This window comes from Ceratotherium simum, chromosome X, assembly GCF_057802395.1.
Source record: "Ceratotherium simum simum isolate JZ-2026a chromosome X, ASM5780239v1, whole genome shotgun sequence".
In the NCBI taxonomy this organism is placed as follows: Eukaryota; Metazoa; Chordata; class Mammalia; order Perissodactyla; family Rhinocerotidae; genus Ceratotherium; species Ceratotherium simum.
Window position 1 is genome coordinate 44,072,427 of NC_141940.1, and position 23,570 is coordinate 44,095,996.

Sequence of the window (23,570 nt, forward strand, 5' to 3'; positions counted from 1 at the left end):
CAAAACTGGGTAGTGGTGACAGAGAGGTGAGAGGGAGATTTTCAACGTATACCCTTTGTTATCCTTTGAATTTTGAACCACTAGGATGTTACCTATTTTTTAAAATAAAGTAAATTTTAAAGTAAAATGTAAAGAATTGGTTGACCTGCCTTTGCCCAGCCCTATGGATATCGTGTTATGCTTTCCAGAGCTTCCTAACTCCACATACATCTGTCTTTGTTCTAGCCCCTGAGGACTGAGACAAACATGTAGGGCAGTGTCCTAGTTGTCCACTTGGCCCCCTGTGTCTCTGCCCATTCTTAACCCTGATCTGGTGCAGTCCCTTTAGCATATAACAGGGATAATGTCATAAAAAAATTAATCAGACCATATATAATTCCTCCTGTAAATAACGTTCTTGTATAGCCTATTCACCACTAAGACTAAGTAATTGGGATTATAACCTCACACAAAGAGAAGCAAGTTACTGCCTATATCTAGTCCAAGAAACTTAGAGTTCTCAAAGCTAATTTTTAAAATTCATAGCCATCAATTTAGAGTTTTCCTAAATTCCAAAAGCTCTCATTACATATCAGGAAGCAGGCCTGGAAGACTCTGACCATAGATCTTTGTTGCAAGCTATAGGTAGTGAGAACTTAGGACCTAAAGGATGTGTCCATCAGAGAGGAACTTTGTGGAGGGAGAGAGGGGAGAAGAAGAAAGAAGAGCCAACCACATGTCTCCTGGCTCAAATCAATCCCTAGATGAAAACCCTAGAGGTGGGTGGGTATTAGAAATGACCAGATCAGTTTCTCACCTCCCCAGGCACACGCTACAAAAAGTGTGAGGTCAGACATGGGCAGGCCAAGTGGCAAAGTAGAAAAGGCTGAGACAGAAGGCTGGTGGGAACACCCCCCATCACTTCCCTTACCTTTACATGTCCTCCACAGTTGAGAAGTCACCAAATCCATCTACTACCCAATTTAAAGGCCTGGATAGTCAAAACACAGAATTCTGGATTTATATCTACACATTGACAATTGGTCTCTACGAGATGCAAATATTTATTCAGAGGCGAGTTGTGTGACAAGGTTATTTGGAGTGCTTACTTGTGGTAATAACTTGAGCCATCAAACTACCTTTCCTTCCTTCAAAATCATCCCATATCCAGAAAACCAAGAACAAAGAACAATAGAATACTGATGGTTAGACTTAATGGAGACTTTGCCAGGGTTAAAGAAACATGATTGAATAAACCAGAAGAACCAGTTTGAACTACTTCACTGCCAGGGGAGAGGGAGGAAGAAAATATAAAAGTAAAATGAAAGAATGAAAGGATCTCTAGGGAGAGTTCTAGGAAAAGAGCATTTGTGGAACAATAGGGCCTAATGCCTTGTCCTTTTCCCCTTCTCTCCTCTTTGAGAATAATGACAGTGAGGCACTTGACCATCCCCCTTTTTTTACTGCTGTTCCATAAGCAGCAGACAGATATGTCCAGTGTGCTGGCACTGGGATAAGGACAGCAGAGTCGAAGTAGCATGGCATTGTAGGAGAAGGAAAGGACCATGCCCATTCACAAAAGCAACAAAAACAGACAAATATGTAGGAATAAACACCAAAAGAAATGTGAAAGATCGTTATAAAGATAACTTCACTAAGTGATAGAGGATCTAAATAAATGTGTCTAGATGGGAAAATTGTAAAGATGCCAATCCTTGCCAATTAATCCATAAACTTAGTGCAATTTCAATCAAAACATAAAAAATGGATTCAGCAATAAATGATTAGTATAATTAATTATAAATTTAGAGAAAATTAAGGTATTAAGTAAACCTCAAACCAAATGTACACAAACGTACACACACGTGTGCCCTCACGCTACTAGTAGGTTAACAAAGGACCTAACTCTAAAAAGAAAACTGTATTTGTATTAGAAGGAAATAAAGGCAAATGTTTTTAATAACTTGGATGTAAAAGGCTGTCCTTATAAATGAAAACATAAAAGTCCATTAGAAAAACATTGACAAAAGCAGAAAACTTAAAATTCCTGATTGATCAAATATACTACCAAAAAAAAAAATCAAGGAAAGAGTTGAGAGAAATTTTTGCAACGTAAGAGTTCAACATGTGACAATAGCCATGTTTCAAGTGTGGCTAAAGCCGACCTTACGGACTGTGCAGAAGGAAACATACAAATGAACTTCCTTTTGTCTCATACAAATAAAGTAATTTTGGTGAGGGAAGAAACCAGTCCCCAGTTTCCCACGGTGCTAAGACAGCAGGGTGAGGGTTCCTAAGTTCCCTGTGGGCCAGAATATGTCCTGAGAAGGTACCCAGGGCAGCAGCCTGCCCAAAAGCACCAACACACCCCTCCCTGCCAACACACACACCACCTGCCACGGGCCACCCAGGGAGCTGAGGGTCCCCGAGTCGGTTAGAGGTTCCTGGGAGAAAGGGGCGTGCTTCAGGAGGGACTTAACACCAGGAAGCCACAGAGGGGAGGCTCAGCTGGGCGCACGTCTGTGCCTCTCTGCAGCAGTAGAATGGAGAGATAAATGGTGCTGCGTTAAATGGTTATCCACTTGGGAAAAGAAGGAAAGTTGGGTCACACCTCCCACCTGTCACAAAGGCAAATTCCAAGTAGATCCGTGAGACAACCCTTAAAGTGGAAAGGTATGAAAGAATTAGGAAACCATATAAGAGACTCTTTGTAATCGGGGAGTGCGGAAGGACATCCTAAGCCACACACGAAAACGAGAGGCAATTCGGAAAAATGAGCCTTCAGGGTGAACAGGAGGCCATGAGCAAAGAGAGGAGGGAAGTGACGGAGTGTGAGGTGATGCATGCAGCATGTGTAGCCGACAAGGGATTGGCCGATCCTCCGCAGGACTGTGCTGGACTGTGGTGCAGCACCCCTCTGCATCTTAGACCAACCGGTGGTCCCCAGAAGGGAGGCGGTAGCCAGTCCTCGCCACAGCTGTCCAACCCTTAGCCAAAAGGTGCTATGGTGGCACAGCATGGAGAGTCACTTGTTGAGGGCTGTGCCTGTCCGTGGGTGGCACTTCAAAGTGAGGGGATTGTGGTTGAAACTGCTTTGAGAGGGACACACAGGGCCCTGATGAGGATGCAGAGTTGGAGACTGGATGTATCAGCTGGGAAGCTGGATGTCTGCAACCTTGCCTGCACTTGTGGGCTGGAGGAGTCAAATCGCAAAATCCCCAGGAGAGGCAGCAGGCTGGGAGGGCACCGGGAGTTAGTGTGGAAGCCAGTACCTTCAGGCACCACATGTAGACGTAATCACGAGACAACAAGGAGAAAGGCCCGGGCCTTTCTGGAGCTGGAAGGCAGTCTGCGGCAGCAGCTCCAGATTGACACAAGAGACAGTTTAGGCTGGGGCGGCCCCATCAAGGCAGGGCACTCTGTGTGTCAAGCTCAAGCTTGATGACCTTGTCTAATGTTTGCCACGGGGAAACCCAGAAAGACTCTCCCTTAGTTGCAGCAGTCAGGGAAGTAAGTTCTGTGCTCGGTGGTCTCGTGCTGTTTCATTTTGAATCAAGTATGGGAGGGGCATGGTGCTGATAGCCTCTGAATGTCTTAATCAGGCCCTGACTGGCAGGCATGCCTCTGACTCCCCTCACGTCCCTAGGCAGAATCCATTGGGAACTGGGCTCCCGCCCTGACACAGCAACCAGCCAAGGGATGAAGGGCAGACCAGAGGGCTGCACTTCCAGACACAGGGAGTGTTTTGGGGAGGGCAGTGCCAGCAAATGGAGAGGAGGCTCTTGACTTGGCCCAAGACCACACCGTGGAGACACCTCAGTGCAGGCAGGCTTCCCTGTGAGAGTTGCTCAGGAGATGGGCGGAAAGCCCCAGGCCCACCCCTGCGTTGGGAGTCGGCTGGGTGGACAACTGCCTGTGGCAGGACTCAAGTGGGATTCAGCAGAGTGCAGAGGAGGAAAGTGCGTGTTAATTTGGGACCCTGAGCCAGGAGAAAAGAGAAAATGCTCTGTCTTTGTGCTGAGATGAAAGAGGCTGAGCAATAAGGTGTCGCTCAAGACAGCATTGGCCAAGCAGGCTCCGCTGGGACAAGTGGATGCGGAGCTGTCTGGAGGGCCATCCTACTTGGGAAAGAGATTCCTCAGCCCGCCTGAGGCTGGCTTGGGAGAAAGGGGTGGTCACATTAGCAACTCAGGAAACAAGGCAGGGCCCCAGGGCCAGCAGAGGAAGCCCCAGCGGGTGTCTCAGTAATCACAAGTCACCTGCTGGCCATCTAAGGCGCCAGGGCCTGGGAAGAGGCAGTGTCCCTGTTCCAGGCTGGAGGATTGCCCAGAGTTGGTCCTGGGACCTAGCAGGCACTTATGCCCGCTGGTCAGCCCAAAGAGTGGGGCGGATGGGCACAAGCAGGACAGTTGTAACCCACCTGCAACCCAAACTCTGGGAGAAGGAAGAAAAAAAGTAAAAGAAAACTACGCTCTGTATGGAAGAGCAGCCAGAAGGCAGAGCACTTAGAGAGCGCTGATGCCCAGGGTACAGTGACCCAGAGCAGCATTCCAGGGAGACCAGGAGGGGGCACTGGGTGCAGAAGCAACACTGCCCAAGGGAGGCTTCTTGTTGACTGTGGTGGCCAGGGCTTTGAGGAAGAGGACCATTGCTTGACACATCAAAAACATGCAGGGAACCTGACTTTGGTGATGCAGGGGCTAAGGCTTGCTGGGAGCGGTCTGGAAATGTTGGGGAGGGGGTGGCAGAAGGAGTTGTCCAGATCCATGGAGTGGTTCAGTGCGCAGGGGTTCTCCCTTTCCTTCAAGGGGTGTCAGTATCTTGAATGGAGGGGATGGAGATGTCTCCCGATGGATCAAGGCCAGGCCAAGCCAAGCACCCTCAGCATCTGCCCTACCACCTCCACAGGGAGTCCATGGAGGGCTCCACTCTCCCCTTCCTGGATCCCACCAAAGGTACCGGGGATCGAGCAGAGAGGACGTTCCCCCAGAGGAAGCAAGGGCCCACCCTTCTCACTCTGCCAGGAATTGGGGCTTGGGATCCCAAGGAAGGGAGGGGGTTTGGAAGTAGGCTTAACAGCTGCTTTGTAGGAGACAGAGAACTACACACTGTAGGCACTCAGCAAGAGGCAACCGTTATTGCTGTAATTGTGCACTGAATGCGCAGGGGTGGGCCACCGAGTGGTCCCCAAGGACGCGAACAAACCCCAAGGATGCTGACGTGCCTCTCTAGGCCAGCAGCCAAGGAAAGACACCTTCACTGAGGGATTTCTCTGTATCTGGCACCAGGCACTGTGCTGCCCACTTCACAGGTGTCGTCTTAGTCTTCCCAACATTCCATCTTAATTCCACCAAAAGCCCCTCCACTCCCCCACCCCCGCCCCCAGCCCCTCATTGAGGCTTATCCTGAACACTGCAGCCCACCTCTCCTCCTGCCTCCTGTGAGCACTGTTAAGTGTGCAATTGTCAGGGAGCAAAAGCCCCAGTTAGTTAGCACTGATTGTGTATTTTTGTCTTTCTCTCCATGCAGACCATAAACTCAAGGACGAGTACCGCGGCTCGTTTTTGCCGATCAAAGCATACAACTTTATTGATGATACATAGAAATGCAGGCTTGGGTGGATGAGGTTAAGTCAGTAGAGCACATAGAAGGGGCGTGTACTTCTTGATGAACAGGTTCATTATCCATCAGGTCACATAGAAGAAAGAGTAAATGAAAAAGAATTCAACCTAAGCAGCAACAAATTGCATTTTCAGCACAAGCTCCGATATGTGTCTGGTCTCCACAAAACGGTCCAGCTTACACAGGGAGACCACCACAGGCAAGGTATCCCTTGTGACGCTATAACATGATGTTTTTTATCCACAGCTGGCAGCTGAAATCATCCCTTCGCCGCAGGAAGAAGGCTGCAAGGGAGTAATTTACAATGTGCATTGCCTGCAGACTGCAGAACCAAGAAGTTACTCAGAGCTCCGTGGGAGCCCTGCCTGCCTGGCCACTAAGAGTGTGGTCCTCTGTTTAGCAAGTGTTAACTTTTACCCCATGAGGTGCTGATTGGCTAAGGCTGGATCTTCAGTAGCACCCACTGCAATTCTTTGACCGAGAACACAAGGGTGCGTTCGCCCAACGGGTTTGGGGTGGATTCAGTCCCATTCTGTTCCAGATAGCCATTTAAGAGGCCAGGGTGTCTGGGAGAACCTGTCTGTTTCCGTTCCTGATAAAGAGGGACGTGAATGAGAGCAGCATTTGGGCACCCAGCAATTCCCCTGCCAAGACTGGCTTTTCAGACAAACCCATCAACGGTTTCAAAACCTGAACCTCAGCACATCCACTTCCCTCTGATATCAAAGGAAACTTCAAGTCTGAAACGGACTTGGCAAGCATGTTATTAATAACTGTCATGCTTATTAACAAGTTTAATCCAGCCTGCTGCAGAAATGAGTTGCAGCAATGTGACACAGTCTCTCGACACACTTCATTGATGTACATCTTAATTTGGCCCTGATTTTCGACACTCGCGTTCAAGTTATTCAGGGCACATAATGCCTTCTCCTTAACAGCGGGGTCCGGAGTGCGGATCAGGTTTCCAACAATGGAGAGGCTGGCCAAAGGACTATTGATATCGTGGCTAAATGAAAAGCCAGCTTCCTTGGGCTGAGCAAACAACATTTTTCCCTGAATGAAAGGACACTTGGAGAGGTCAAGAACACAACTGAAATTTTTAATTTCTTATGCATCACAAAAAAATGCCATTGCCATTATGGAAATGGTAATTCTTCTTTATTGGGATATGTCCTCTTTGGAAGACCCTTGGTCCTTACTGCCCATGGTTCATGTCAGCCTCATCTCCAGGACTTTGCTTCTCCTGGATCTTTGACTACAGACCAGAGCCCTTACCGGTTCTCCTCTTTCTGAAGCTCCCTACTCTTCTTGTCTTTTCTTACTGTGGTTGCACCCTCCTCTGATTAGTGGATAAACACTGTGGCAACTTCTAGCCCTGACCTTCAGACCTGCTTTCACTAAATCACCAGTTTGAGCACATTCCACATCTATGACAATTCACAGAAGGTTCTCACTCTTGAAAAAGCCATCTAGTTGTGGTGTTCTAGGGAGGAGATTGTTGGAAGTTATTTTCCTGGACACAAGATGCCCCAACTGCCATCCAACATGGACCTAGGGGCAATGAAAATACATAGAGCTTTGATATTAGTCTCTGCAGATAAACATGTCAGCAGTCAGGATACAAGAATATCAGTATTTCTCTTTCCTGATTTAGGGCCTTAAATTTTAAATGTTTCTTCCTTGGCATTTACCTCCCTTTGAGCTCATTCCTGCTGTTTCCTCAGAGGTACAGCATTTGACCTTTCCAGCACCAAAGTAAGAAAGGAGGAGAACAAAGGTTGGGGGAGGGAGAAGCTGAATTGCCTCTAGACCCTGTATTCTGACTCCTACATCCCTACCCTTACCCCTTATCTTCAGGATATCACACTGTGTGGAGCAATTTCCTTCCTCCCTTGCCTAGAGTTAGGTCTACAGCTAGACAGATAAGAGACAATAGAGATTGTTAGATGTACAGGCACGTAGATGCCCTCTCTCCAGAGTAAAAAATCTAGCTTTCAATTGTCTCCCATTTAGGTCTTAGGCACACCCCTCACCCTGCCCTCCAGCCACTTTCATCACCCTGCCCCTCCTCCACAAACGCCCACCTTTTCCACTCCCCTGTCCACCAGCCACTCTCTTGACCTCGCTCTCTCCCTTCAAATGCCCACTTTTCTGCTCTACTCTCATTTCTGCCCCATAAATATTGATGTTGCTTCCCCAGAGCCGAAAAGGATTGGGCTTAAGTAATGTTTTTCTGAAGACAGGATAGGAGTGGAAGAACAGGTTCTGGTTTCACACTTGCCTCTACCACCCCCTTGTGACCAGTTCAGGCCCCACATTTCCTTGATGGAACCCTCACTTGCTTCAGTTTCTACTAAATATCCTATAATTTTCTTCCTCTTCCTTCCTCTTGGATTGTGCTGCTCCCAGCAGACAGACAAACGAACCAACAGATAAGGGTCGGTGAACATTTAGTGCTGAGTGGTAGGCCACAGTTCCTACCTTTTACTGATTCAGGGCTCTGTCAAATGATTCTCACCTCTCACTCCCAGATCCCAGCACCAGCCTTCCCCCCCCGGCCCCATGCACCATTTAGAGAACTAAAATGAGTTGGTGGGCATCCTGGGGGTGTAGGGAAAGCTGACTCTGTCCCTTCGGGTCTCTGCTCCCCAACCCCACCCTGACCCCAAGACTCCCCAGGCAATACTCAGTCTCACACCAACCTGCACACAACCAGAGCAGTCTCTTCCTTCTTCACTCAGCTACAAACACATCTCTCTAAGGTCAACAGAGGCTGATGGCTGGACCAAAAAGATCACCTCTCCACAAGTCTTGGTCCCCTGAGATACATGTTACCAGTGAGCCATGGTCCCCAAGTTCCCTTCCCACCAGCGGGATTAGCAGATATTTGGCCCTGTCCAAAACATCCATGGAGACATTTGATCCACACCAAAAGGTCCTTGGAATTTGGTTCCATCAAAAACGTCCATGAGCATATTTGGTCCATGCCAAATGGTCCTTGATACTTGGCCCTGTCAAAAACGTCCATGAGTAGAAAACATCCCTAGGTTCAAATAGCCCATAATGTTTATTTATATTTTTGGTTTATAGGATTAATACATAAAAAATATCATCTGTTTTATTGGTCCAATAATTGTATTATGGTTGTATTGCCAATAATAACCCTTCTTGCCTCGGTAGCCTAGGTGGTAATGGCCCATGGGGTTGGGTAGATGGGTCCTGGTTCGAATCTTGCAGGAGAGCAGGATTTATATTAACTATGTGTTAATATAACTGTAGGACCAAGGAAGAGTCCTACAGTTAGAGAAATGCACAGAGGACAACAAGTCGAAGATGGGATCTCGCAATGCATGGTGCGTTAACATGTCACTGGGCATTTGGTTGGATGTGGCTGGGTCGTTCAATAAGAGCAGAGTTTGAAAGGAGGAGCTTGGTCAGGCTGCTATGTAAAACGGGCAGCAAACACATTGACATAAACACTTTACAGAGCATCTGGCTCGTTCGGGAGGGGTGAGAATGGATGTGGCTCTCTTACTACATAGCAGTCTCATGTAACAGCCACCATAGGGGGATACGAGGCATCTAATTAGTCCATTAGTCCCCCTACAACTATCCCATTGCCCAGGGTTAGTGGGCAATGTTTCCCTTGAATAAATGTCCTATAGAGGTAAGATCAGGGTAGACTGCAAGAAGTATCTGCTGCTATTTGGAGAGGTTTTAGTGGGTGTGACTCCCACACTTACCTGCCAATCGGCAGTGGACCACCACACCCTCAGCTGGTGCCTACCTCCTGGCTGATCCAGCCTGGCTGAACCAGGTGTGGAATCCATAAGACACCAGTGAGGTTTTCCCCTACCAGTAAACCAGTGACCATTGGTCAGACAGCTACAAAACAAAAAAAATGAATAACCCTTCTTCTGTTGCTTGGCAATATGACATCTTTATTTGAAAATTCCCAGCAGAATATGGCAGAAATAGTATACTCACAAAAAGAAAATAAAATGCTACATTATAGTGGTTTTCGTTACTATTTCCATTCCTTTAACAGAGATAGGAGTAAATGGTACTGCTGCTGTGAAGAGAGGAGAATCTGCAATGCCCGATGCACAACTAGTCAGGATCTGGATAACATTACAATCGCTCAAGATGGGACAGAAAAACATCCGCACAATGTTGGTGTTGAAAGAGAAGTAAGGACAACCTAAATAGGTTAAAACGTCATGTAGAAGAAGAACCAAATGCAACACCATCACAGGTACATCGAAGAACTCTTTGTGATATTCATGATGAAGAGGTCCTATTAATGCTACCAGAAAGAAACTCATTAAAGAGGTAAGTAAATAGAATTCAAAACAGATATCAACCTCCAAACCCAACTTCGTTGCATGAAATTGAAATTCCAGAGGAGTATAAAATAACCAGATGTGGAGAACCATTTCTTATGCACAATTCCAGTGCTCAAGATGGTGAAAGAATTCTTACTTACACAACTTATGACAATATTTGATATTTAAGTGCCAGTACCACATTATTCAGTGATGGCACCTTCAAGACGGCACCAACACAGTTCAATCAGTAATTTACTGTGCATGGTACAGTATTGGGCTATACTATGCCATTGATTTATGCACTAACATTGAAAAGGCAAGAAGACCCTTAAAGATATCTATATGAGAAAGTACTTACATTTGCACGGGAAAGAAATTTTGACATTAACCCTTCATTGTGCATGATAAATTTTGAGATTGCAAATATGAATGAATTTCGACTACTCCTACCAAATACACAAGCAAAAGGATGCTTGTTTCACTTTTCACAATCACTGTGGTGAAAAATATCTTTGGGGGTCTAATATGTGAGTATATGATGATGAAAAATAACACCTGTAAGTGTGCACTCATGTTGTTTGGACTTCCATTTGTGCCTCTGGAAGATGTAAATAAAACTTTTGAGTACATTGTGGAGAATGCAGAAGAAAATTTAGATGATCTAATGGATTGTGTTGAGAGAATGGATGTTCGTGGAAGGCATGGCAGAGGCAGAAGACCAGAAGCTCCAAGACTTCCATCAAAAACTTGTAATGTTTATACATCAGTACTGAATGGTGATCACAGGATGAACAATGCAGTGTAAGGCTGGCATAGCAAATTTCAAAAGCTGATGGCAGTGCATCATCCTTCAATCTGGAGATTTACTGAAGAGTTAAAAGATGAACAGCAATGAACAAGTTATCACCCAGGTTTTCAGTGGTCACATTCAAATACAGCCACCAACTTCACAATGATACCGACAAAGTCAAATTTGTATAACTAAAACTGTTGACAGATATAACAAATATAAAGCCAATAATCAGGTCGATAGCAGGTCGGCCTGATGGCATAGTGGTTAAGTTCACACGCTCTGCTTCAGCAGCCCGGGGCTTGCAGGTTCGAATCTCAAGGGCTTGATGCACCGCTCATCAAGCCATGCTGTGGTGGCGTTCCACATACAAAATGAAGGAAGATGGGCACAGCTCAGTGACAATCTTCCTAGGCAAAAAGAGGAGGATTGGCAAGAGATGTTAGCTCAGGGCCAATCTTCCTCACAAAAGAAAAAAAAATCAGGTACATATATACTTGAGAGCAATTGTTCATCAACTTAAGAAAAACCCTGCCAAACTTCATGACCAGGAAGAACAAGGATAAATGTGAAATCCAAAATTCATAGTGAATTACAATAAAAATAACAAATAAAATTTTAATGAAGTTAAGTGTTTGTATTATTTAAAGAATCATGGACCAAATGTCTCAATGGACATTTTGGACAGGACCAAATCTCAAAGACCTTTTTGGCATGGACCAAATGTCTCTATGGATGTTTTAGACATCCATATCAAGGACTTTTTTGGTGTGGACCAAATATCTCCACAAATTTCAAAGGACCAAATTTCAAAGATCTTTTTGGCAGAAGTAATATATGAAGAAATGATGGTTAAGAATTTTCTGAACTTTCCAAAACATCAAGCCACATATTCAAGAAGCCCTTCAAATCTCAAGCAAGATAAAGTTTTAAAAATCACATCTATGCACATTATATAAAACTACTGAAAACCAAAGACAAGGAAAATATTTTAAAATCAGCCACAAAACAAAAACCTCAGACTACCTTCAAAGAAGCAACAATTACCTGATAGCTGACTTCTCAACAGGAAAAAATGAAAGCCAGACAATGAAAGAATATTTTTAAAGTGCTGAAAGAAAATTACTGCCAACTTAGATTTATATGTCCATAGACAATATCCTTCACCTATATAGGTGAAATAACGGCCTTTTCAGACAAAAGAAAATCATCACTAGCAAATTCATACTAGAAGAAATACTAAAAGTTGTCCTTCAGGCAGAATAAAAATTTATCTTCCTACAAAGCAGGAAAAAAAGAAGCACAAGGGAAAGAGTAATTATGTGGGAAGATCTGAACAATTTTTGACTATATACAACAATATAAGAATGTCTTGAAATATTGAAATAAATGTAGAATTAGGCTGAAAATATATAGAAAGTTGGAATACATGACAACAATGGCAGATAAATTGAGGTGAGGATAAGTGGAGTTAGTATTTTAAGTCCTGTGAGTTATCTGGGAAGAGAGTAAAAGGATCAATTCATAGTAGATTTTGAAAAATCAAGAATGTGTGCTGTAATTTATAGGGTAACCACTAAACAATAGTAAATTAGTACAACTTTCAAGCTAATAGAGAAAAAGGGAATGATGAAAAAATGTCAATACATCCAAAAGAAGATGAGAGGAAAGAAACTGGAATACAGAGTAGGCAGGTCAAATAGGAAGCTTCAAATAAGATAGGAGATTAAACCCTAAATGTATGAGAAATTACATTAAATAAAAACAGACTAAATGCTTCAATTCAAAATAATACTGCAAGATTGGATAAAAGTAACAAAACCCGCTATATGCTAGTCACAAAAGATACATCTAAAACTTAAACATATAGAAAGTTTGAAAGTATAAGAGTGGAAAATATATACTAACCAAAAGAAAGTCAGTGAAAGTATACTAACATCAAATAAAATGGGCTTTAAGTCAAAAAGTGTCACTCCAGATAAAGATGGATACTCCATTAGGAAAAAATTGTATAATTCACCAGAAAGATACAATTCCAAATTTGTATGCATCTAACAACATGACTTTAAAATATATAAAGCAAAAATGAACAGAAATATAAGAAATAATAGAGGTCCCCAATTATAGTGGGAGATTTTAACATACTTCTTTTCATGGCTGACAGAATAAGCAGAAAAAAAATAGCAGAGATACAGAAGATTTGAACATTAGCAAATTTGACCTAGTTAATTCAATCCCTGATTGGCATAATGCTACACTCAACAACTACAAAAGATACATTCTTTTAAAAAACATATGGACTATGTATAAAAATTGATCATATACTGGGCCATAAAGCAAGTTTTAACAAATTTCAAAAGATTAAAATCATACAGAGTCTGTTCCCTAACCACGGTGCAATTAACTAGAAATCAATAATAAAAATATAACTAAAAATCCTCATATTTTTGGAATTAGGAAATGCATTTCTAAATAACCCATGGGTCAAAGAAGAAATCGTAATTAAAATTAGAAAACATTTTGCATGGGATGGTAATGAAAATATTATATTCAAAGTTGTGGAGAATAGTCTGCTTCTGGCTATGATGGTCTACTACTAGAAGAACAATCTTTCCACTTAGAAGGACAAGAAAAGCTGAAAAATAAATTGTTATTATATTTAAACTAATTAAATTGCTTAAAGACATTGGAGAGCTACCAAAGCAGGCAGGATTTGAGAGAAGGAAACTCTGGAGAGAAGGGAAACTCAATGAGACGAAACGGATGTTTGACATGAATTTTATCCTTGAGGCATTTGCCAATTCATTATCAACATAGGTGGAGAGACTGAAAAAGAAGGTGCCAAGAGGCAGAAAACCTGAGTAGAGATTTCAGCAGTTACACAGAGCTAAGGATTCAAAATCTAGAACTCAGGGCTAACTATACAGCAAGGATTTGATGGGCTAAGATCCTGGAGAAAAGGAAATTACAAAGAAATGAAATGGGCAGTCTGAGCTAATTTTCTCCTTGCAGCATTCCCAATTCTTAATAGGTGTAGAGCTAGAAGCAAAGAAGCCAAGTAGAAAGAAGCAATAAAGAGGCTGGGAAGATAAACAGAGCTATTGTCAGCTTCATAGTGCAGGCAAGATAGAAATTGGAGTTTGGGGACTTCCAGGGTTGGGGGACCTGATGAGCTTCCCACGCTGTCGGTTAGAACCCCTAGCAGTAATGGTGAACTGGAAATAGAATAGGTCTGACAAAGATTGAAATCCAAACTCAAATTAGTTCAATTCTTGATTGGCTTAAGGTAATTTACTGCTATAATGCCTTCCCAAAGCTAAAGAAAATTCTCTACAAATCAAGAAAATGTCATCTAGATTTTCTAGATTTTTTTATTCATAATGTTAAGCATTCAAACAAAAGCATACAAAGAAACATGACAGACAGAAATTTTTGTAAAGGAGGAAAAGAAACCAAGAGAAAAAGAAATAGACAATAGACCTATAGAAGATCAAACTATTAGAGGTATCAGGCATAGACTTTAAAATAATTGTGATTAATATGTTCAAGAAAATAGATTACAAGATAAATAATTTCTCCCAAGAACTGAAAATGTGAGGGAAAAAAGAATCAAATGGAAATTCTAAAACTAAAAAGTATAATAGCGATTTTCAGTTTCAGCTCCAACATACAAAAAGCTTGGAAGTCCTCACTACCCTCCTCACAATAAAAAAGATGCTGAACAAATGGAAAATCAACAACTTTTCTAAGATCTATCAGAGAATTAAGGTCACAGGACAAACCAACACCCCAAAATCTGGGGATACAGGCAGAATCACAGCTAAGACAATCTTACTTGAAGCAGAAGGCTCTGGAGCCAGTAACTGGTTAAAACATTTAAATGGCAATTTTGATTAATTGCTAAAGGTTAAGTGTGAACTAGCTTAAGAGCTAAAAATTTATAGGGGGGTGCTTTTGGGGATAGTCCTAGACTTTCATTGATTTTACCTCAAGGAACCCCAACAGGTTCTCACAATGAAGATCAGAGAAAAATTCCCTTGTGTTTCTGACAGGGGAGGGAAAAACAACCACTGTGAATTAAGCCCAGGGGAAAAGTAGCCATTTTGAAATATATCCAGAGTGTTCTCCATAACAAAGGCTGTCCTGAAAGGGAAACTACTTTACCAGGGCCTTATCTGACCTGGGGGAAGAACACCTAGCCAGCTCTAGCCCCTTCTAGACTTCCTGTCTCATGTAAAGGGAGAAAAAAAGCACCATTAATCAACTGGATCTAATTAACATATGTAGAATACTTCATCCAACAGCAGTAATAGAATACACATACTTCTTAGGTTCACATGAAATATTCAACAAGACAGACCACATTTTAGGCCATAAAACACACCTTAACAAGTTTAAAAGAATAGAAAGCATACAAAGTATCCTCTCAGACCACGTGTAATTAAATTAGAAATCATTACCAGAAAGATAACTGCAAAATCTCAAAATATTTGGAGATTAAACAACACACTCCTAAATAAAACATGGTCAAAGAAGAACTCTAAAGAGAAATTTTAAAATATTTTGAACTAAATGAAAATGAAAATACAACTTATAAAAAGTTGTGGTATGCAGTGAAAATAGTGCTTAGAGGGAATTTATGAAATTTAATGCATATATTAGAAAACAAGAAAGACATAAAATCTGTAATCTAAACTTTCACCTTAGAAAACTAGAAAAAAGAAGAGCAATATAAACCTAAAGCAAGCAGAAGAGAAGAAATAATCAAAATTTGAGTAGAAATCAATAAAATTGAAAACTGAAATTAATAGTGTAAATCAATGAAACCAAAAGCTGGTTCTTTGGAAGAATCAATAAAATTGATTAACCTGTAACCAGGCTAACTGAGAAAAAAAGAGAAGATACAAATTACTTACACTGGAAGTGGAAGACAAGTCATCATTATTGATCCCATGGATGTTAAATGGATAATAAAGGAATATTATGAAAAACTCTGTGCCCACAAATTGGATAACAGATGAAACTGACCAATTCCTTGAAAGACACAAACTACCAAAACTCACACAAGTAAAAATAGATCTTTTAAATAGGCCTATATTTATTAAAGTAATCTAATCAATAATTAATACCCTTCCAAAAAAGAAAAGACTAGGTACTGATGGTTTCATTGATGAATTATACCAAACATTTAAAGAAGAAATGATACCAGGGCCGGCCCCGTGGCTTAGCCGTTAAGTGTGCACGCTGTGCTACTGGCGGCCCGGGTTCGGATCCCAGGTGAGCACTGACACACCGCTTCTCTGGCCATGCTGAGGCCGGGTCCCACATACAGCAACTAGAAGGATGTGCAACTATGACGTACAACTATCTACTGGGGCTTTGGGGAAAAAAAATTAAAAAAAAAAAAAGAAATGATACCAATTCTTTATCACCTCTTCTAGAAAATAGATACATAAGGAACACTTCGTGATTCATTCTACAAAGCCAGCACTACTCTAATGCAAAAACTAGACAAGGATATTATAAGAAAGAAAAACTATAGAGCAATGTCTCTCATAAAGATTGATGCAAAAGTCCTCAACAAAATATTAGCAAATTGAATCCACCAGTGTATAAAAAAAATTATACACTATGACCAAGTGGGATTTATTCCAGGTATGTAAGACTGGCTCAACATTAGAAAATCAATTAATGCAATCCATCACATCAACAGGCTAAACAAGAAAAATCATATGGTCATATCAATAGATGCAAAAGAAGCATTTAACATAATCCAACACCCATTTATGATAAAAACTTTTAGAAAACTAGGAACAGAGGGGAATTTCCTCAACTTTAGAAAGAATATCTACAAAAAACCTACAGCTAACATCATACTTAATGGTGAGAAACTACATACATCCCCCCTAAGATCAGGAACAAGGCAAGAATGATCCCTCCCACCACTCCTATTCAACATTGTACTTGAAGTACAATTAAGACAAGAAAAAAAATAAAATGTATACAGATTGAGGAGAAAGAAATACAACTATATTTTGTCCTCAGAGAATATGATTATCTATGTAAAAAATTCCTAGAAATTGACCAAAAAACTCCTGAAACCAGCAATTGATTATAGCAAGGTTGCAGAAAACAAAGTTTATATACAAAATTCAACTGCTTTCCTATATACCAGCAATGAACAGTTGAAAATCTAAATTAAAAACACAACACCATTTACATTAACATCAAAAATAAGAAATACTTAAGCATAAATCTAACAAAATATGTACAGGATCTATATGAGGAAAACTATAAAACTCCAGTGAAGGAGATCAAACAAAATCTAAATAAAGAGATATTCCATGATCGCAGATAGGAAGACTCAATATTGTTAAGACGTCAGTTCTTTCCAACTTGATCTATACGTTCAACATAATTCCAATGAAAATTCTAGCAAGTTATTTTGTGATTATCAACAAACTGATTCTAAAGCTTATGTGGAAAGGCAAAAGATTGAGAATAGCCAACATAATACTGAGGAAGAACAGCAAAGTCAGAGGTTGCCACTACCTGACCTCAAGATTTACTATGACTCTACAGTAATCAACACAGCATGGTATTGGTGACAGAATATTCAAATAGATCAATGGCACAGAATAGAGAGCCCAGAAATAGACTCAAGCAAATGTAGTCAATTGATCTTTGACAAAGGAGCAAAGGCAATCCAATGGAGAAATTCAGTTAATGGTACTGGAGTAATTGGATATTCATAGGGCAAAAAAAAAAAAAAAAGAACCTAGACACAGATATTACAGCTTTCACAAAAATTAACCCCAAATGGATCATAGAAGTAAATGTAAAACTATAAAACTTCTAGAAGATAACATAGGAGAAAATCCAGGTAACCTTGGTGATGAGTTTTTAGATACAACCAAAAGCATGATCCATGAAAGAAAAATTCATAGGTTGGACTTTACTAAAATTAAAAACTTCTGCTCTGCAAAAGAAAGAGAATGAAAAGACAGACCACAGACTGAGAGAAAATATTTGCAAAACACATATCTTATAATGGGCCGGTATTCAAAATTTTTTTTAAAACTCAAGAAAACAAAAACCCAATTTAAAAAATGGGCAAAATATCCGAACAGGTACCTCACCAAAGAAAATACACAAATGGCAAATAAGCATAGGAAAAGATGCTCCACATGAAATGTCAGGAGGGAATTGCACTCACCACAAAGAAGAAATGGTAACTATGTGATGGAGGTGGTAGTTAACATGATGGTGATAACCATTTTGCAATTTATAAATGTATCAAATCAACATATTGTACACCTTAAAATTACACGATGTTATGTGTCAATTATATCTCAATAAAGCTGGGGGAAAAATAAAACAAAAAAGAAAAAACGAAGGGAATTGCAAATTAAAACAACAATGAGATACCATCATACACCTATTAGAATGGCAAAAATCCAAACAACTGATAATACCAAATGGTGGTGAGAATGTGCAACAGGAACTACTCTCATTCATTCCTGGTGGGAATGCAAAATGGCATAGCCAGTTTGGAAGACAATTTGGCAGTTTCTTATGAGACGAAACATAGTTTTGCCATATGATTCAGCAATCACTCTCCTAGGTATTTACACAATTGAGTTGAAAATATATATACAAACAACAACCTGCACCCAAATGCTTATAGCAGCTTTATTCATAATTGGCAAAAACTAGAAGCAACCAAGATGACCTTCAATAGGTTAATGAATAAACAAACTGTGGTACATCCACATAATGGGATATTGTTCAGTGATAAAAAGAAATGGGCTATCAAGCCATGAAAAGACATGGAGGAACTCTAAATGCATATTGCTAACTGAAAGAAGCCAGTCTAAAAAGGCTACATACTATATGATTCCATCTATGTGCTATTCTAGAAAAATCAAAACTATAAATACAGTAAAAAGAACAGTAGTTGCCAGGGGTTTGAAAGGGATGAATAGGTGAAACACCATGGATTTTTAGGATGTGAAACTATTCTGTATGATACTGTAATAGCCAATATAAGACATTATACTTTTGTCAAACCCATAGACTATACAACACGAAGACTGAACCTTGATGTAGACTATGGATTTTATTTAATAGTAATGTATCAATATTGGATCATTAATTGTAACAAATGTACCACACTAATGCAAGATGTTAATAACATGCAAAACTGGCAGGGGAGGGGCTGTATGGAATCTCTCTGTACTATCTGCTCAATTTTTCTGTGAATCTAAAACTGTTCTAAAAAAATAGTCTATTAATAATATATATATATAATTTAAATGAATGCAATTGATGGGATTAATAACAAGTTTGAAACAGTTGAAAGAGGGAATTAGTGATCTGAAAGACAGATCCATAGAAAATATACAGACTAAAGCAAGGGACAAAGAGATAAAAATACAGTTGGCACTTTTTTGTAAAGGCCAGATAGTAAATATTTTAGGCTTTGCCGGCCTTGTAATCTATATGGCAACTACTCAAGTCCACATTTGTAGAGCAAAGGCAGTCACAGACAATACATAAATAAATGAATGTTGCTGTGTTCCAATAAATCTTTATTTACAAAAAGAAGTGGTCAACCCACAGGTCAGAGTTTGCTAACCTCTGATCTAGGATCACCACTATAAGAAGGGTAAAATAACATAATTTAAAAGTTAATATGGGAACAATATGAAATAATAAAAATATTTGTTTAATCAAAGGGAGAAAAAGACAAAGAAAGGAAAAGAAAATGTAGAACAGATGGGCCAAATAGAAAGCAGTGTTAAGTTGGTAGACTTAAACATAAATATTTTAGTATAATTAAACTAAATATAAATGGAGTAAAGTGATGAGTAAATGAAAAAATATAAATAAATTTGCCAATTAGAAGAAAAAGAATTTCACACTGGACAAAACACTAAAATCCAATTCTATGCTGCTTACAAGAGATGCAACACAAGTATAAGGACACATAAATAACTAAAGTAAATGAAGGGGAAAAAATACACCATAAAAATATTAACCAAAAGAAAGACAAGAAGCATTAGTTGAGACAAATGGGAGAATTTTCTAATGATAAAAATGTCAATCAACCAAGGAGATATAATTCTAAATTTTTATGTAACTATCGTACAGCTTCAAATATATAAATGGACAGAATTAAAGGTGAAATAGGCCAATTCATAATAATAATAGGGGATTTACTATACCTATCTCAGTAACTGATGCAGCAAGCAGACATTAAAAAAGCAGTGAAGATACAGAAGATTTGAACAACATGATCAACAAACTTGACTAAATGGAAATATAAGAACATTTCACTGAACAATCACAGAATACACATGATTTTTGACTGCTTGTGGACATTTACAGAAATTAATCAAATACTGGATCATAAAGAATGTTTCAATACATTTTAAAAGATAACAGAGTATGTTATCTGACTACAGTGGAATTAAAATAGAAATCAATAAGTAAAAGATAACTAGAAAATCCCCAAATACTGGAAAACTAAGCAACACACTTCTAAATAATCTATGGATTAAGGAAAATGAGTGAATGTAAATTTTAAAATATTTTGAACTAAATGATAATGAAAATACAAAATATCAAAATTTGTGGATGCAACTAAAGCAGTGCATAGAAAGAAATTTATAATCTTTGTCTGTATAATGCATGTTTGTAAAGGAGAAAGGCTAAAAATCAATGATCTTAGAAAAAAAACAACAAATTAAACCCAAATGAAAAAAGAAGGAAGTAAATAGTAAAGAGAAGAGCAGAAATTAAGGAAACAGAAACAAGCATATGAGAGAGAAAATCAACAAAGTCAAAAGTTCTTTCTATAAAAAGGCTAAAAAATTGATAAACCCTAGCAAGAGTGATTAAGGGGAAAACAGAGAGAAGCACAATATCAGGAAAACCAGTATCAGGCTTGAAAAAGTAGGCATTGCTACAGCTTCCACAAACATTGAAAACTCAATACAAAAATAAATGGATACAAGCAGAGATACAAAATTTGATTAGTCCTCTATCTATTTCTTTTTAATTGAATCTGTAAAAAAATCTTCCCACAAAAACCACTCCAGCTACAGATGGCTTCTCTGAATAATTCATCCAAATATTTAAAGAAAAAATCATACCAATTTTATACAAACTTTTCCAGAGAAGAGATAAAAGGGAACAACTACCTGTATTAGGATTCTTCAGAGAACAAAACCAATAGGAGATATCAATAGATATAGATATGCATATAAAGAGACAGATTTTATTTTAAGCAATTGGCTCACACAATTGTGGAGGATGTCAAATCTAAAATCTATAGTGTAGGCCAGAAGGCTAGAGACTCAAGAAAAAGTTGATGTTGCAGCTTGAATCTGAAGACAGTCTGGAGATGGAATTCCCTCTTCCTCAGAGAACTTTAGTCTGTTTTTCTTTCAAGGCCTTCAACTAATTGGATTAGGCCCACTCACTTGATGAAGAATTATCTGCTTTACTCAAAGTTTACTGATTTAAATGGTAATCTTTTTTTTATTGATGTCATAATAGTTTATAATATTGTGAAATTTTAGTTGTACATTACTGTTTGTCAGTCACCATATAAATGCGTCCCTTCACCCCTTGTGCCCACCCTCCAATCTCCTTCCCCCAATAGTAACCACCAAGCTGTTCTCTCTGTCTGTGTGTTAGTTTATCTTCTGCATATGAGTGAAATCATATGGTGTTTGTCTTTCTCTGTCTGGCTTATTTCGCTTAACAAAATACCCTCCAGGTCCATCCATGTTGTTGCAAATGGGACTATTTTGTCTTTTTTATGGCTGAGTAGTATTCCATTCCAACACACACACACACACACACACACATACCACATCTTCTTTATCCAATCATCAGTTGAGGGACACTTGGGTTGCTTCCACTTCTTGGCTATAGTGAATAATGCTGCAATGAACATGCGGGTGCACAGCCTCTTTGGATTGTTGATTTCAGGTTCTTTGGATAAATACCCAGTAGTGGGATAGCTGGATCATAAGGTATTTCTATTTTTAATTTTTTGAGGAATCTCCATACTGTTTTCCATAGAGGCTGCACTAGTTTGCATTCCCACCAGCAGTGAATTGGGGTTCCCGTTTCTCCACAACCTCTCCAACATTAAATGGTAATCTTATCTAAAAAATACCCTCACAGCAACATCCAAACTGGTGTTTGGCCAAACATCTGAGTACTGTGGCCTAGCCAAGTTGACACATAAAATTACCCATCACACTACTCACCTTGTTTTATGATCCTGGCAGAAATATGATACTAAACCTGAAAAAGATATTACCAAAAAAAGTAAAATTACAGGTCAATCCTTCTTATGAACATAGATGCAAAAATGCTAAACAAAATAAGAGCAAATCAAATTGAGTGATATATGAAACAGAAAATATATGATGACCAAGTTGAGTTTCTTCTATAAATGCAAGGTTGGATTAACATTTAAAAATCAATCAATGTAACTTGCCACGTTAATGTAATAGAGGAAAAAGACTTATATAATCATCTCAATAGATGCAGAAGAGGCATTTGATAAAATTCAACCTCCCTGATTTAAAACTTTTAGCAACCCAGGAATAAAAGGGAGCTTCCATAACCTGACAAACACTATCTACAAAAACAAACAAACATCATAGTTAATATTGAAATATTGGGAGATTTCACCTGAGATCAGTAACAAGAAAAGGATGACCACTATCACCACTTTTATTCATCCTCATACTGGGTATGCTAGACAGTGTAGTAAGGGAATAAAAAGAGATAAAGGCTTTAAGAATTGGAAAGGAAGAAAGATAATCATAATTCACATGCACAATGATTGCCTATGTAGAAAATCCAACAGAATCTATAAATAAACTATTAAAAGTAATAAATGATTTCAACAAGGTCACTCAATACAGTGTCAATATATTTTTTAAAATCAACTCTATCCCTATATACCAGCAGGAAACAATTAGAAAATAAAAATTTTAAAAACCAAGCCATTTAGAATAGCATTGAAAACCCAGAAAATCCTAGAAATAATTCTAACAAAATATGTGCAAGTCTGAAGATGAAAGTTCATATATTATTGAAAGAAATTAAAGACCTAAATAAATGAAATGCTATACCACATTAATGGATTGGAGAACTCAATATTATAAATATATACATTCTCTCCAAATTGATCTACAGATTAAGTGCAATCTCAATAAAAATCCAAACAGGTGTGTGTGTGTGTGTAAATTGAAAAGTTTATTTTAAAAATTTATATGGAAATATAAAGGGCCAAGAATAAACAAGACAATCTTAAAAAAGAACAATAAAGAGGATTTATACTACCAAAAACCAAGATATATTATAAAGCTACAGTAATTATGACAGGATTCAAGGACATTGGTGAAAGGATAAACAAATACACCAATGGACAGAATAGAAAGTCCAGAGATAGATCCATACATATATGGAAACATAATTTATCACAAAGGTGACATTGTAGCGTACTGGGGAAAGAATGATCTTCTCAAGAAATGGTGCTGGGTCAATTGGATATCCATATGGGGAAAAAATGGAATCTTGACCCTTACTTCACACGACATACAAAAATAAATTCCAGGTAATCGTTTCAAAATATATCTAAATCTAGCCATCATGCTATACGCCTTAAACTTACACAGTGATGTATGTCAACTATTTCTCAATAAAACCGGAAAAAAAATAAATTCTCGGTGAATTGTATATCTAAACGTGAAAGGCAAAACAATAAAGTTTCTAGAAGACAATGTAGATATTCTTCATGATCTTATGGCATGCGACATTTT

At 39.2% G+C, this 23,570-nt stretch overlaps 1 protein-coding gene across 1 annotated transcript; it reads right to left on the reverse strand.

Moving 5' to 3' along the window:
* Positions 1–5,537: 5,537 nt before the first annotated feature.
* On the reverse strand, positions 5,538–6,698 carry LOC101406166 (protein ARMCX6). Its single transcript, XM_014795684.2, has one exon. The coding sequence runs from the start codon at positions 6,646–6,648 to the stop codon at positions 6,151–6,153; it is 498 nt and encodes a 165-aa protein (XP_014651170.2). The 5' UTR covers positions 6,649–6,698; the 3' UTR covers positions 5,538–6,150.
* Positions 6,699–23,570: the final 16,872 nt, after the last annotated feature.